This window comes from Muntiacus reevesi, chromosome 7 (assembly GCF_963930625.1).
Source record: "Muntiacus reevesi chromosome 7, mMunRee1.1, whole genome shotgun sequence".
NCBI lineage: Eukaryota > Metazoa > Chordata > Mammalia > Artiodactyla > Cervidae > Muntiacus > Muntiacus reevesi.
In genome coordinates this window covers 10,650,182-10,665,848 of record NC_089255.1, presented here as the reverse complement: position 1 = coordinate 10,665,848, position 15,667 = coordinate 10,650,182, and the positions used below count along the sequence as shown (strand labels likewise).

General features: G+C 43.2%; 1 protein-coding gene across 1 annotated transcript in view; it reads right to left on the bottom strand.

Annotated features, from left to right (window-relative positions):
* The window catches only part of CMYA5 (cardiomyopathy associated 5), a 96,608-nt gene extending 83,194 nt beyond the window's left edge, over positions 1-13,414 (bottom strand). Inside the window, exon 1 of the mRNA XM_065940076.1 lies at positions 13,203-13,414. Coding sequence (XP_065796148.1) covers positions 13,203-13,351 — 149 coding nt within the window. The 5' untranslated portion in view covers positions 13,352-13,414. The remainder of the gene's footprint in view (positions 1-13,202) is intronic.
* Positions 13,415-15,667: the final 2,253 nt, after the last annotated feature.

Here is a 15,667-nt window from a genome sequence, read left to right as displayed (position 1 = left end):
GGACGGAGGTTCGTGACACTGTACAGGAGACAGGGATCAAGACCATCCCCAAGAAAAAAGAAATGTGGAGGTGAGAGCTGGGGCCATATCGAGCTGCTGGGATGGAAGCAGCAACAGTACAAACCATGACATTTAGCGCCCAACAGTAATGACAACTGCTTCCTTACCAGAAAACTGTTCTAAAACAAACAACAGCTTTATTGTGATAAAACTCACGTACCATACAATTCACCCACTTAAAGTGTGTAATTCACTGGCTTTTAGTATATTCAGAGTTGTGCAACCATAACCACAATCAAGTTTAAACATTTACATTACCTTAAAATTAACCCCACATCCCTTAAGTATCATCCTATAATTCCTCCCTGATCTCCCTCTACGGAACCTCTAACCTACTTTCTGTCTCCAAAGATTTGCCTATTCTGGACATTTCACATAAATGGAAATATACAATCTGTGATCCTTTGTGTCTGCCTCCTTTCACATAGCATACTGTTTTCAAAGTTCATTGTTCCATGTTTTATCAAAACTCAGTATTTTATTCCTTTTTATGGTTGAATAACATTCCATTGATGAATATACCACATTTTCTTTATTCATTCAATAGTTGATGAGGATTTCAGGTATTTGCACTTTTTGACCATTATGAATCTGCTGCTAGGAGCACTTATGTACAAGTTTTTATGTGGACATATGCGTCCTCTTCATATTTATCTAGAAGTGGAATTGCTGGGTCATATGGTAACTCTATGTGTAACTGTTTGAGGAATTGCCAGATTGTTTACCAAAGCAGTTGCACCATGTTGCATTATGCATTTTGCATATGGGGATTCTGATTTTTCCATATTCTCATCAACACTTGTTATTATTTATCTTTTTTATTACAGTCACTCAAGTAGGTATGAAGTAGTACCTTACTGTGGTTCTGATTTGTATTTCCCTGATAGCTAATGATGGTGAGCATCTTTCCATGTGCTTATTTGTATATCTTCCTTGGAGAACTGTTGATTCAGATCCTTTGCCCATTTTTAAGCTGGATTATTTGTCTTTTTTATAATTATGTTGTATAGTTCACTGGATCAGTTTTAAGGCATGCTTTATAGGTCGTTCCTGAATACCTAAACCTACTTTTCCATAGTTCTTATGACTCTGTGAGCTACCAATATTCTTCGAATAAAACCATTTTCTCCTTAAATCTGTCACAGGTAATTTCTATTGCAACTGAAAACCCTGACTGACAGACTCTGGAACCCAAGGCAGCACCCTCACCTAGAGAAAATCACTTACTTAAGGCTCTGCTTACATAAGGCACTTGTTCAGTGGCAGTATTGTTACTAAAGCTTGGGTTTCTGAATTCATGATTTTAAATTCTTAAACTATGCAAACTCAGTTCCACGGCAATTTAGGGGATTGACAAGTGGAAATTTTAGCAGGTTGAGCAGCAAGTAGGAACTGGAGCAAAGAGAAACAGAATCACCTTAAGAAGTGGCTGCCATTTCTTGCCATTTTCCACCAAGATAAAGTAGGTTGTTGAATATTGTAAGTTATTCAGATGATAAGGCCCTGACTGATGCTGGCAGTCCTCTGCCTTGGTCCTGCATCTCCCTGTCAACAATCTAGGTTGCTATCCAGGGATTCCATGAGGATTTTCCTTCAAAGCATCAAATATGTAAATAAAATAAGAGTCCTGATTCTATCAGCCTGAAACAGGAGAGAAGAGGGCAGGGCACAATCTTTAAAAGAATGACATAGCCCTTGAGGATGCAACATAAACTGGTTATACCCAACTAGGTCCAAGATGGAGAAAGATTCGACTCCCAGTAGATCTTGAGCCTCATTATATGCTCATTGTAATACATTAACACATTAAATGACACACTCATCAATGCCATGGCAGTTTCAAGGCTGACCATAAAAGGCCAAAGAGTGAATGGTGGCCAAATCCTGGAAATCTCCACCCCTTCTCCCAGATAGCTAGAATAATCCTCCCACTCATTAGCCTGTGAAATTATCCAACCCCAAAAAACCAACCACCCCATACCTCACCTTTGAGATGCACTGCATTCTGTCTATGAACTGTGTATCTCTAAATGAACCTACTTCTTACCTATCACTTTGTGTCTCGATGAATTCCTTCTGTACTGAGACAATGCACCTGAACTTCAGCAAGTCCTGAGACCAAGTGTGTGATCTCAGCAAAAGACAGGGGTTCAAATCCCAATCTGAGTTTTGGCTGGGCTTGAGTCCCGACCCACAGGTTCAAGCCCCAATGTGAGTTGCACAGTTTTAGGCCAACTGAATTACACATTTGGCTATCAGGCAACTTTAGTTCAGATATCAACACTGCTAAGTTTGTGTATGCTTTCTCCCCATCCCCATGCGTCTCCTGTATCCTGGAGTCTCGGGAATAAGAGTATCACTCCCTCTCAGGGTCGCAAGTGATCTGAGGCCGAGAGTCTGGAGGACGCTGCCTTCTGCAGCTATGCCGACAGCTCTCTCCTCTGAGCAGGACAGACGCGGCACAGCCACAGTGCCAGTCCGCATTCAGCGCCCGCTCACTCCTCTTCTAAGCACTCACTTCCCCCTCCTGGCCCCCTCTCCTCCCAAGACATTCTCTTAGAGTCTACATGTGAAGGGATTTGTCCCGAAGGGAATTCAACCTAAAATAGATGCTATCAACTTTCTCAAAGACATTTGCATTTCTACACCATTAACCTCTCCTATTGACTTTCATTTTCCAAATTCAGAGCCCACTCTCATTTCTCATTCTCCATGCCCCTGTTTTGGCACCTAAGAGCAAGCTGCTCGACACCTACAGGGTATCCATCTGAGAGGAGGAGACCTGAGATCCTGGAGTAAAACATTTTGTTGTGCAAACCACTCGCCTAACACCATTTCTTAAGAACCTGCGGTGTGCCTAACACTTTGCTCCAGCTGCTGGAAATGCAGCAGAGAAGAGAAGCAAGACCCCTGCCCTCATGTAGCTTCCACTCTAGTGGTAGCAAAACCCAACAAATACACAGAAAGATACCACTCATATAGTGATAGGTGCCATGAAGAGGAATGTGACATAGTGAACAATGGGATGGCAAAAGATGTGAAGACAGCCCGCTAGGCAGGCTGTCTAGCGTGCTGCCTCTTTAAGAAAGGGACATTTGCGCTGAAGTGGATTTGGGGAAGAAGGGTCCCAGGAAGAGAAAACAGCAAGTTCCAGGATGCAGGAACAGGCTGAGGACAGCACACAGGCGGTTCAGAAAGAAGCCAGCGTGGCTGGAATGCAGTGAACATAGAGGAAGGGTACAAGATGAGCCAGAAGTAAGCAGGTCAGGTAGGCCTTGGAAGCTACGGGGTTCCAAGAGAGGTTATCTTGCCCCAAGTCACATGGCTGATAAATGGCAGAGCCAGAATGTAAACCAGGTCTTTTCAACCATATCAAGTGTTTCTGCATTGTAATCTGGGTTATGCCCAAAATGGTGCTGGATTAAGACACAAGTTACTGAAGTCCTTCATGGAGATCCCAAAACTCTAAGAAAAGACAGACTGTTGTCTCACTCTCTCTCCTCATTCTGTCTTGAGGAAAAAAAAAATACTAGATATGAAAATTTCAGAGTGTATCATGCTAAATCAAATACAAATTCTGTCTTTTAAACAAAGAATCTGAATTTTAAAGATATTATAAGTAAACATCTATTAAACATTTATCATATGATCCCATAGAACATGCAGCAAAGTTATTTTGGTGTTGCTATGTCTGACCTTATGAAAATTCAAGCACACAGGATTGCCTAACATCTATTTTTAAACGTAAGTCCTACTCTCCCTATTACATATTAGGAAACTTAATATAGCTGAGGTGCTAGTTAGGATTAGCTACTACATAGATTATCTGGGACTTTCCTGCTTTGCTTTTAAAAGGAGAAATAAATTGAAATAAATATTTTTAAAAAGTAAATTTATACACTAATAAAAAAAAGAAATTGGCGAATACAAACAGATGTGTGTACAGTCTTGAGATGAGCACTGAACTCATCATGAGAGTTCCAGCACTGGCTCTGCCAATAGACTAGGGTCATAATCCTAGTATACTTATTAGCCATCTGACGTTAGGTAAATTACTCAAAATTTCTCAGTTTCCCTTTTCTCGTCCATCAAATGGGGGTGAAAACAATACCTCTATCATAGAGCTACTGTGGAAATAACCCACACTAACAAGTGACCATGCATGGAACAGACGATCTATTCCTTGAGTTGATGTTGGTTTCCCTTCCCTCTCTGGGTCTCTTGTTCACTCATCAGAAGCATAAACAGGTCAGGGAAATGGTGCTAAAGTCCTGTCTAGCATTAGTATCATCAGCAGCCAGGCTTTCCTGCAGTATTTGGACCACAGGGCAATGACACCTTCTGCTATAGGCAGATAGAGAAGTTGCTATCTTCTCAAGATGACTTGGAGACTGACAGAAAACTCCCAGGGCAATGAGCAAGGAGGCTTCAGAGACTAGGACTTGAAGGACCAGTATCCTATCAGAATCCTGCCTCTGCTCTCCAGGCCCAATTCATTTTACCAACACATTCACTTGTGAAAGTATTTGTTTCATGTCTGCCCTCTCCAGAGACCAAATTCTAAAGGTTAGGAACTCTGTTTTCTTCACTCTTCCAGTTGTTGTCATTGTTGTTGTTGTTCAGTCACCAAGTCATGTCTGACTCTCTATACCCCATGGACTGCAGCTCACCAGGCTTCCTGGAGCTTCACTACCTCACTGAGTTTGCTCAGATGTGTTTTCTCAGATTCATGTCCATTGAGTCAGTGATGCCATCCAACCATCTCATCCTAAGTCATCCCCTACTTCTCCTGGCTTTAATCTTCCCCAGCATCAGGGTCTTTTCCAATCAGCCAGTTCTTCACATCAGGTGGCCAAAGTATTGGAGTTTCAGCTTTAGCATCAGTCTCTCCAATGAATATTCAGTGTTTATTTCCTTTAGGATTGACTGGTTTGATCTCCTTGCCGTCCAAGGGACTCTAAAGAGTCTTCTCCAAAACCATTCCAGGTCTAATTTACTTTGCTTTGCACACAATAGGCCCTCAAAAATTATTTGTTGAATGAATAAGCCTTTTCTTATAGTAAATACATTTCTGAAATTCAAGGTGCCTCAAATTTGGCAAAGCTACACTGTGGCATTGCTGCTCCTGCATCCATTTTGTTCCAAGTGGCCTGAAGGGGCCTTAAACTGATAACAACCTCCTCATGCAAGGACATGCCCTGGAGACAGTCCTCAGAGTAAATTTCTGATATGACTTTCCCAACAGTTCTTGTGATCAATCATCACCCCCTCCTTCCAGGGCCTTCTCCTTATGCACACCTTAGAAAAGACCCCTGTGAAGTTAACCAAAATCCCATTCATTTTGGTTTAAATTCACAGCTCCAACCTTAGTCCAAGAACCCAAACCATTCTACCCAAACCACAAAGGCATGTACCTCGGATTCTGCCTTTCTCTCTACCTTGACCTCCCCGTGTGGTCCCTAGAGGTATGCCATGCACTTCCTCCACAATTTGTGGGTAGTAAACTTCTCTAGTTTGATTTCTCTTGCAGTTTTTTTGCTGAACTGCTGCTCACCATCCAGCACTGTATATTCCGCTTAATAAATGTCAATTTTACAAATTCATAACAGGTGGAAATTGATTTCATTTACAACTCAACAATTTTAAGTGCCTTAGTGAACTCAGACAATAAGAAGAAATTTGTGATCAATGAAACTTTCTGCTTAGCTATGGATTTTTTTTTTTTTTTTTGTAAAAAGAAGTTTACCCAAACTAAGAAAACATAGTAGTGGCTCCATGAGAGGGCTTTGAGTGTTTAGAGTTTGGCAGCATCAATTAATCTTCCCATATATCTTAGACTTTATCAGATCAGGACGTGGAATTTTGGAACTGAGTACATTTCAGTTGCCTTAACAGAGGACTTTTCTCTGGGCAAAGAGTAAAGCCTATTCTTATCCATCCATCTATGATCTGGCTCAAGGATTAGTCTAGGGGAGGCTTCCCAACAAGTCACAGAAGGGGGAAATGATAACCACAGACATCCTAATTGAACAATCCTTGGTACTTATCACTGTCCCCTCCAAGCTATTGTGTTTCCAGAGTCCCTGGCTGTTGTCAATTGAAAAATGAATGGTCAGCAAGTAATGAAAGTCTACCTAATCTAACAGGTTCAACAGCCCACCTAAATGTGCTTCTTGAGGGAGTCTGGATGACTTGCATTCACCTACTCATCCATTTACTCATTTATTCAGGATGTTAACTCATTATTTCAACAAACATTCCCAGTCCTGAAGGTCCTGAGTGATTCTGGATGAAGAAAAGAAAGCCGAGACAGAGCAGGAATTAGCACAAGAGCCAGAACCAGGAACTAAAGGATATGTAATCACACATTGTGTCTGGAACATCTTCCCGCCTAGCTTCAGTATCGCCTGGGCAGAATCTTTCTACATGTCGCTTTAAGAAGAATTCATGTCTTTTCTCTATTCATTTGTTAATGTCCTTAGTGTAGTGCTTATGCCATTGTGTTGGAATTAACTGCTTCTCCTCACCAGGCTGTGAGCTTCTTTGGAAGGAATTGTGCCACCCAATCACTTAGGCCCCTCATGCCTACCACAAGGCTAAGCATATAGAATTTGTCATCAAGGAACAGTTCTCTGGGTTCGCAGTAAAGTTAGTGGGTTTCTAGGTATTATCCGGCTCATTCTTGTCCAGTACGGTATCCACTAGCCACCTGCGGCTCCTGGTCACTTGAAACGTCGCTCTGGGGGTGAGGGAGTTGGAGGGGCAAGAACTGAGATGTGCTATAAATGTAAAACACACATTTTAAGACTTTGCATATAAAAAATAAAATATCCCATTAATAGTTTTTATATTGATTACATGCTGAAATGATAATACTTTGGATATTGAGTTAAATAAATATTAAAATTAATTTCACCTTTTTCTTTTTACTTTTTAATATAAATTTAAATTAAAATTTTTAAATTACACATGTGATTCACATTATAGTGATTTTATTATCCAATAGAAATATTGGATTCTCTAAGTTTTGGAGTAGGAAGGAAGGGAGACTTGGTTAACTATCTGAAATGAGTCAAGGCTTTCATTGAGTCTAGGTTCGGAATATGCCAGGAATATAAGACACCTTTTATTTTTTTCGGGAAAATTCTATCGGTTAATGTGCTACATTTTAGTAGGTTTGCTGTTTCAAAGGAAAAGACACATCCAGCTCTTTCTGTAGTCCCCCATATTAAGTCAAAGTCTCACCAAGGGCATGTAATACCCGTGCAGCCAACACTTAAATAGCTCTTCAATTCCTGGCTCCAAGAGCCTCTGTTTTATCTTCTCTCCTCCCTCAGTCTCTGGCATCCTAAGCAGTCACCCGTCCTGTCTCAGCCCTTTCCACTGACCTCAAAAGAGGGCTGTCTCAAATAACACCCTTGTCAAAACACCTAGGTAAGCACAGCAGTGGGAGACATCATATAAATAGATACATGGCCACAGAGTGCTCCACACTGATAACAAAAACCATTTACAAACTCGCCTCACCTTCCGATTGGTTTGTTTCTTATAAAGATTAATTCAACATAAATGTCACTAATAATTTTAATTCTGTCAGCTTTGCTGACCTTTTTAAACAGGCACTGGCTAAGCTACAAATGAAGGTAATTTTTACGTTTTAGGTACTGTTTCAGCAAAAATCCTCTGTGCTTAAATACAGAAATAAAATTGACCAACAGAAAAGATCCAAAACAAAAATTCTGAAAAATGTCCAAGTGATTTGTGAAAGAGTTAGTCACTTAGTCGTGTCCAATTCTTTGCGACCCCATGCAATGTAGCGTGCTAGGTTCCTCTATCCATGAGACTTCCCAGGCTAGAATACTGGAGTAGGTTGCCATCCCTTCTCCAGGGGATCTTCCTGACCCAGGGATCAAACCTGGGTCTCCTGCATTGCAGGCGGTTTCTTTACCGTCTGAGCCACAAGGGAAGCCCCAGTGATCAGTGAGAGAGACCAAAAGCCAGGCTTCGTCAGACTACAGTCACAAAATACAAAAATCATGAATGTCTATTTACATATCTCCCTCCACACTGGAGACCATAAACTTCGAACATTTAGTATAGCGTTTGGCACGCAGCAGGTATTCAGTGAGTATATGAATATACAGAGATGCTTACTATTTAATGGGACACTGCCCTCACTAGGTTTTTCTTTTCTGAACTCTGAGTGGTATGGTAGGCAGAACCCAGCTTCCTATTTTACTCAGAACAAAATGTGCAGACCTTACCACGGCCTACAAAGTCCTACATGATCTGCAGCCCCACCACCTTTTAGACCCATTTCCCATTACTCTCCCCAAGTACATCTGCCCCAGCAACCTGACCGCCCCGTGTTCCTCAAACAAGCCACAAGCATTCCTGCCCCAGCGCCTCGCACCAGCTCTCTCTTTAACTAGAATACTCATTCTTCAGTCTCTACTCAAACGTCACCTCCTCACAGAGGCTTTTTTCACCGCCTGATCCAAAATAGCATAACCCTTCTCTGCTGTATTTGTCCTCCTATCGCTTAATGCCACCTGACATACTACACATTTGTTTTTGTTTCTCCAACCTGGAAAGCCACCCCCAGGAGGGCAGGCACTTATTTGGTTCATTTTGCTCACTACTGTATCTTTTGTGCCTGGTATGTGCCTGGCACATAGTAGGAGTTCAATACATAGTCGCTGAAAGAATCAACAAATGAACATTGAAGTCCAGACACCTGGATCTAGTCCTAATTCTGCGGCTAAAAGGTTATGTGACTTCAAACAAATATCCCCTGACACTCAGTTTCTGAGTGTAAAAGGGTTGGTTGGGGAAAGATGTTTCTATAGCCTCTCCTAGCTCTCAAATCCTGCAGGTTTTATAGAGATGCTTTTAACATACAAATTTTGTATGAAGTTTTAGCAATATGAAAATCTTTTTCTCACACTGACAATCAATGAGCCCTCTGGGCACTTCATTATGATTGAAGATGCTGCTACAAAGGTCCAGGATGAAGCTTTCCCCGATCCCTCTAGGCAAGACAGACCCAAGGACTTCCCACCTACTCTGAGGTATTTCATACAGACCTTTCCTTCTTTAAATTTTATTTAACAGTTAATGACGTAATTATGTTCATCTGTTTCTCCACCTAGACTATGACTATTCTTGAGGACAGTAACGGAATTTTAGTAATGTTTGTTTCCCCATCATGGTCCATGGCTATAAGCAGGCATTCCATGAATGTTTAGCGAATGAATGAATACAGGAAAGCCAAGTGGAATAGGACCATTTCTCATGTTGAAAATAGAGATATCTTTCACCCCTCATTGATGAATGGTGGAGAGAAGGTAGCTTTACTGCCAATGATTCCTCTGAAGGGATATAAGAAACTACAACTTACTGGGAACCTACTAAAGGCAAAGCACTCTCACACATGTCCATATAGTTTATTTAATCCTATGACAACTTTATGAATTATGAATTATCACTAATTACCCCTTTGCATACATCTGTAAAATTACCCTGTTTTACAGATGAGAAATACGGGGGTCAGAGAGGATGGAGAATTTGCCCATGATGGAATGGCAAAACAGAGTTTCCACTCAGGCTTCTCCCTGCCAACAATATTAGTATCACTGAGTGATACATCAGAAAGATAACTCTCTGATCCGGTATAAGTACTGGCGTGTGTAATGGTTATCTTTTTTGTACTTTAAAATTAAAGGTGATTTCTCCCCCAGGATTCAAAGGTGGCTATAGATAATTCTATATATTATTTCTGAAAGGACAAAGAAAAGATACACAAGCAGATGATGCTTTGTATCTCTTGAATTTTAAAAAGTGAAGGTTTTTTTCTGATAATAAAGTGCACTCTCTGTTCATTAGAGAAACAACAAAAAATACAGATAAAAACAAAAGTTGAGTTGACATTATCTCATCACTCAGAGACAACCATTACTAACTTTTTTTAACCTTAAGGTTAGTAAGTTACCATAACCTTTATTACGCTATTTATTATGTTAACCTTTACTAACCCTTTAAGCCTTTTTCCAATACATAATTTACTTTATAGTGAGATTCTAAATTATACAAAATTTTTTTCAAATTCAATATATGTGCTTGCCATAATGTTAGAACTTTCCATAAGTAACATTTTAAAAATAGCTTAACAATTCCACATCAAAGAGATGTCATAATCAATCATTCTGTTATTATTTAAGCTATTTCCATTCAGTTACTTTCATGTAACTCTCAATTTAAATAAATCTGTTTGCAATTCATCTTCTGCAAATAGTTCTGATCGCTTAAAGAAATGCAAACAATGTTTCCATTCCAGAAGAGAAAAACTTCCACTGATATTCCAAAAGAGATCTTTCCTTTTCCTCTGATAACCTTTCCATGTAAAAGCTAGTTGGAGCCATTCAAGTTTCCTTATTGCAAGGAGCTGTCTCTCCTCCAAAAGAAGGAAGGTGGTGGAAGTCCAACAGCGGCTGACAGGAAACAGACCCAGCATTCTCCTGCCTTATGCCTCAGTAAATATGTAAAGCCTGGGTTTTCTCACATGTAACAGGACGGTTACCTCACAGTGTGGCTGGGAGGGCTTAAAATGAGAAACAGGGACTTCCTTGGTGGTCCACTGGCTGGCACTCTACGGTGCGAGTGCAGGGGGCTGGTGTTCAATCGCTGGTCAGGGAACTAGATCCCAAATGCCATAACTAAGAGCTCACATGCCACAACTAAAAGCCACAAGTAAAAGATCCCACAGGCCACAACTAAGAGCTAGCACAGCCAAATAGGTGGATTAATTCATTAAAACATTTTTTAAAATAGGTAAGATAAAATGAGAAAACATATGTAAACACTTAGCACCTAGCCTGATAAACAGTGAGGGAACCCTCGCTTAATTGTAAAACTTTAATGGAGGAGCTGAGAGGAAGACTGTCTTCTTATTCTTGCCATAAATTAGAGAATACTCCAAGCTCTCAATTCTAGTCTCAGAAGAAAGGACTTTAGGCCATATTTGCAAACTCATGCCCACCAAAATGCTTTGGGTTTTGATCACACTTTGAGGCAGAAGAAATTTAGGGACTCCCAATTCCCAGGAGTTCCTCCTGCCCAACATCTCTCTCCTAAAATGAGCTACAGCTGACGCTTCCTTACCCCTCACCCCCACTCTGGAGTAACCCCTACACATTTCCTTTCTGCTTCTGCTTTTCTGATCTGAGTCCTCCTCTAACCCAACTTTTCAGTCTGCCAGTCAGTCTCATTTCTCAATAATAGAAATGAGTGCAGAAATAATAAAAGAACTGAGTGCAGTTCTCCTAAATCCTGTTCAGAAGTTTACTGATTTCTTGTTACTTAAGTCATCAAATCCAAAAATTTTAAAATGGGATGGTTTTCAAGACCTCCACCATCACTTACCTCTTCCCTCATGCTTCCCTCCACTCTACTCATTCTGTTTGGCCTGGTATCCACCTTACCATCCTTAGTCACACCAGGCTGAAACTTACTGCAGATAAATCAACTCTTTACCTGAAGATCCTGACCTCTGTCAAAAGGCAACGCAACCCCAAAGTGGTACTCTGAACTGCTGTCAGCTGCTCACATTTTAATTATTGGGGGGGGGGGGGGGAGGTGGTGTGCATCACAAGGCATGTGGGATCTTGTTCCCTGACCAGGGATCAAACCTACACCCCCTGCAGTGGAGTCTTAACCACTGGACCACCAGGGAAGTCCCAGCGGCTCACATTTTAGAGTAAACAAGTTTTCAGATTCTCTGCGCACAAATTTTGGTTGGGCAAGGATGGGGGATCCTGGACACCACTAAGGGAAAAGGGCCATCAAGGCTAGGATTGGCAAACGTTCCTTCCCAGTACCGCCCAGGAACCACACGTCCCTCCTGCTCCAATCTCCCACAGATGCCTTCTCTTCTGCGGCTCCTCCTGCACCTCTGGCTCATTCCCCAGGGCCCACTCATGCCCACCACGTTGGCAGCAGTCACAGACCTTGCACAGCACCCTGGGCTGTCCTTCCCACCTTGCTCATGTTATCTAGCACATCGTCTCACGGTCCCCATAGTGTTCCCTAACTTCTTCCAGAAAGTCTTTGAGGGCAGGGATTGGGCCTGCTCCCCACTTGGCAAACATGCCACCGACATTCCAGACTTATCTGACGGACAGTTCACCCTCAGCGGCCATTCTGTGGGCGATTTCTGCTCCTGTGCTGCTGGTCTCCGTCGGGGGCACTCCTACCTGGGGGGACATGGGCTCTCTGCAGTGATGCACAGCCATCTGTCACCTACCAAACCATTTACTGAAGTAACAGATTGAGGAAGGGACACGACTAATGAACCAAAAATCAAACAAATGAAAACCCCAAAACGAAAAACCAATAAAACCCCACACTCAAAGAGAACAAGGAAGAATAAAACCAGATTCAAATCAAGAAGAGATGATACTATTCTCATTTTAGAGGCTACAAGAAACAAGGCAGGGAGATGGATCTAGAGGGAGGCTTATATCTGTATATAGTATTTCCTAATTGTATCCACGTGTGCTGAAATGTTTGCGACCAAAAAATCAAACAACAGCAGTATTTTAATAGCAGGGGTGACAAAAATTCAAACTTCTTTTCTCCAGAGAACATATGGGCCCTTGTACCAAAGCGAAGTCATCTTCTAGCAACTTAGCACTAGACATGCAGGGGAGCTCCAGTCATTCGAAGTTTCCAGAAAAGCCTCCGCCTGCCCCCCACCCCACACCCTGTTCACCTCTAGCCCAGGCTTTAAAGACTGTTCCTAGGCTTTGGGACAAATACAAACGTTTCTGCACAACTGTGCAGTGAGGGAGGTCCCAGGTAAATCCCGGGAATAAACAAGAGCAGCACGTCCCAAGGAGCGGCTGGGGTGCGGGTTTGGTAACGGAGGAGGAGGGGGTGGGGAGGGGTGAACTCGGCGCTGCAGGCGAGCCTGTCACTCCAGCTGACAGCGAGCCCCTTCAAGCTCCTCAGAAGGCAGCGCTCCCAGAGAAGGCGCGCTTAGCTCGAGGGAAGCGAATGCGGGCGCCTAGGAGGGGCGGGAGGGTGCGGCGTCGGCCCGCGCCTTGCCTGCCCGCCCCCGGCGGCCGCGCCCCGGACCTGCGTACCTGGCGTCCGGCTCCGACTCCGACTCCGACTCCACGGCCGTCTCGTCCTCCTCGCCCCCCGACTGCTCCTCGGCGTCCGGCGCCAGGGTCTCCTCTTCGTCGGAGCCGAGGGTGCTCTCCGCGGCGTGGCTGCCGTCGCTGCTCTCCATCGCGCCTGCCGGGCCGGAGCTGGAGCCGGAGCCGCCCGCGCCGCGCCTGCTGTTCTCCCTCTGACGGCGCCTCCGGCCCGGCGCGGCGGCTCGGGTTCCCTCCCGGGGGCGGGTGGGCCCCGCGACTTTAAATAGAAGGCGTCAAGAGGTTTCGCCACCGAGCTGCCGGGCCCGGGCTCGGCTTCTCTCTTCCCCGGCCTCTGCCAGTTTCCCCGGCCCTCCCCGCCCCAGTCCAGGCAGCTTCCTGGCGGGCCTTTGGGCAGTCGGCGGGCACCGCTCCGAGGGGCGCGGGCTCTCGCGGCACCCGGCCCCTGCCCTCTGCTCTGGAGTGGGTTCGGTTAGGTTTTACGTTTGGGGCCGAGCTGAGCTACTCACTGGGCACTTACCCAACCTAACAACTATCTTCTTACAGAGCAGAGCCCTTACTACTAGCCACTATGCCCCCGCCAGCTCTGCTGCGGTAGGTTTAACTGCGATGCTGGTTTGGCTCCGAAGAGCTCGGATGCCTACCTAGCTTGCTCAAGGCCTCCTTGCTAGCAGAGCGACCGAATGGGAGACAAAGTCGGCCCATTTCAAAAGCCGTTTTGAACCCCAGTCTCCTTTTACATTTGCAAATCAATAAACTGTGTGTTCTTTGTCAGTGACCCCTGGATTATTCAACTAGGAAACTTTTATCTCCACAAATCTTAAACTATGAAGAGGAACAATTCCCCCTACATTAGCCAAAGTCTGTTTTGTCTGAAATTCAACCCAAAGGCCCAGATCATGCCGTGCCTATGCTTAAGAGACTTCAGTGGCTTTCCACTGCTCTAGGACGAAAGCCCAAGCTCCTTGGGAAGATAAACGCTAACTCACAGCATAGCTGCCTCCTCTCTTCTTTAGAAGTCAGGAGTTCTAACATATATCAAGTCATAACACCCTATCTTTATTTACAAATTCCTCTCCCCTGAAACTTTCTTCCCGCCTTTATTTTACCTGTATACTCATCATCCAAGACTGTACCCTTCTCTGGAATCCCCAGCTTAAGTTCAATACTACTGCCTTAAGTTCCCATATTATCTTACATTCAAATTGTTCGTGTCTCTTTCCCCCACTAGACCGTTAAGTTACTCATCTTTGTCCCACTCTCCCCATTTCTTACAAGCATGGACCCTTAGCAAAGTATTTAGCACATATTAGGTGCTTAATCGGAGAAGGCAATGGCACCCCACTCCGGTACTCTTGCCTGGACACCTATGGACGGAGGAGCCTGGTAGGTTATGGTCACGAAGAGTCGGACACGACTGAGCGACTTCACTTTCACTTTTCACTTTCATGCACTGGAGAAGGGAATGGCAGCTCACTCCAGTGTTCTTGCCTGGAGAATCCCAGGGACGGGAGCCTGGTGGACTGCCGTCTATGGGGTCACACAAGAGTCGTACATGACTGACGAGACTTAGCAGCAGCAGCAGGTGCTTAATCAATGTCCCCTGCACTGAGAACAGGACCAAGACCAGCTATGTACAAGTGGAGCTGTCTTTACAATACATATTTTTCATGAGGATGATTTTATGGCTAGAAGAGCTAACACTGATTTTTAATTACAGCAAACTCTATTCATAGAGTTGTTAAATATGATACATATAATAGGCAGTTCCCCAGTAACATGAGCTTGTGTGTGTGCATTAGGTCTCTGAGCAAAGACCTGCAGCTAGTTGAGACGCAGTTCAGAAGCATCAGCTAGGGGCATATGAGGGAAGACAGCAGAGTACAGTATTCCAGGGTTCACTAAATCAGGTTTAACATCAGAAATATGCCTTCTCTTACAGGAGCGAGGCTTTTGCATTAGTAATCCCAAATGTCTGCTCACTAGGACAAAAAGGAACCAATTACAGCTATGGGAATCGATTAAATACTAATCAAAACCACTGGTAGTCATTGTGTATTCCCTCCATTTAACTCAAAATTTCTTAGGAACACTAACTACAGTCAACAAGATTTGTGAAGACCTTAGCTCAAACCAATCCAAAATTTAGAACTGCAGTACAAACTGCATGTTTTAAACTTTCTAACACTACTTTCTTAACAATGCAAATAAACAGAAATGGCCAGATCAAAATAAACAGAATATAAAAGAATGTATTATTCACAACACAAATAAGTAATTCATATTGAAAACAATTTAAAAGCCTAAAAACTTCTCATATATTGACATACCACTTATCTGACATATTTAGCTGTCACAAGTGCATAATCTTAGCTTTGATTTACAACTGGGTATTGATTTACAATACCCAGTTTGTATTGATGTACAATTGCATATAAATTTATTAACAT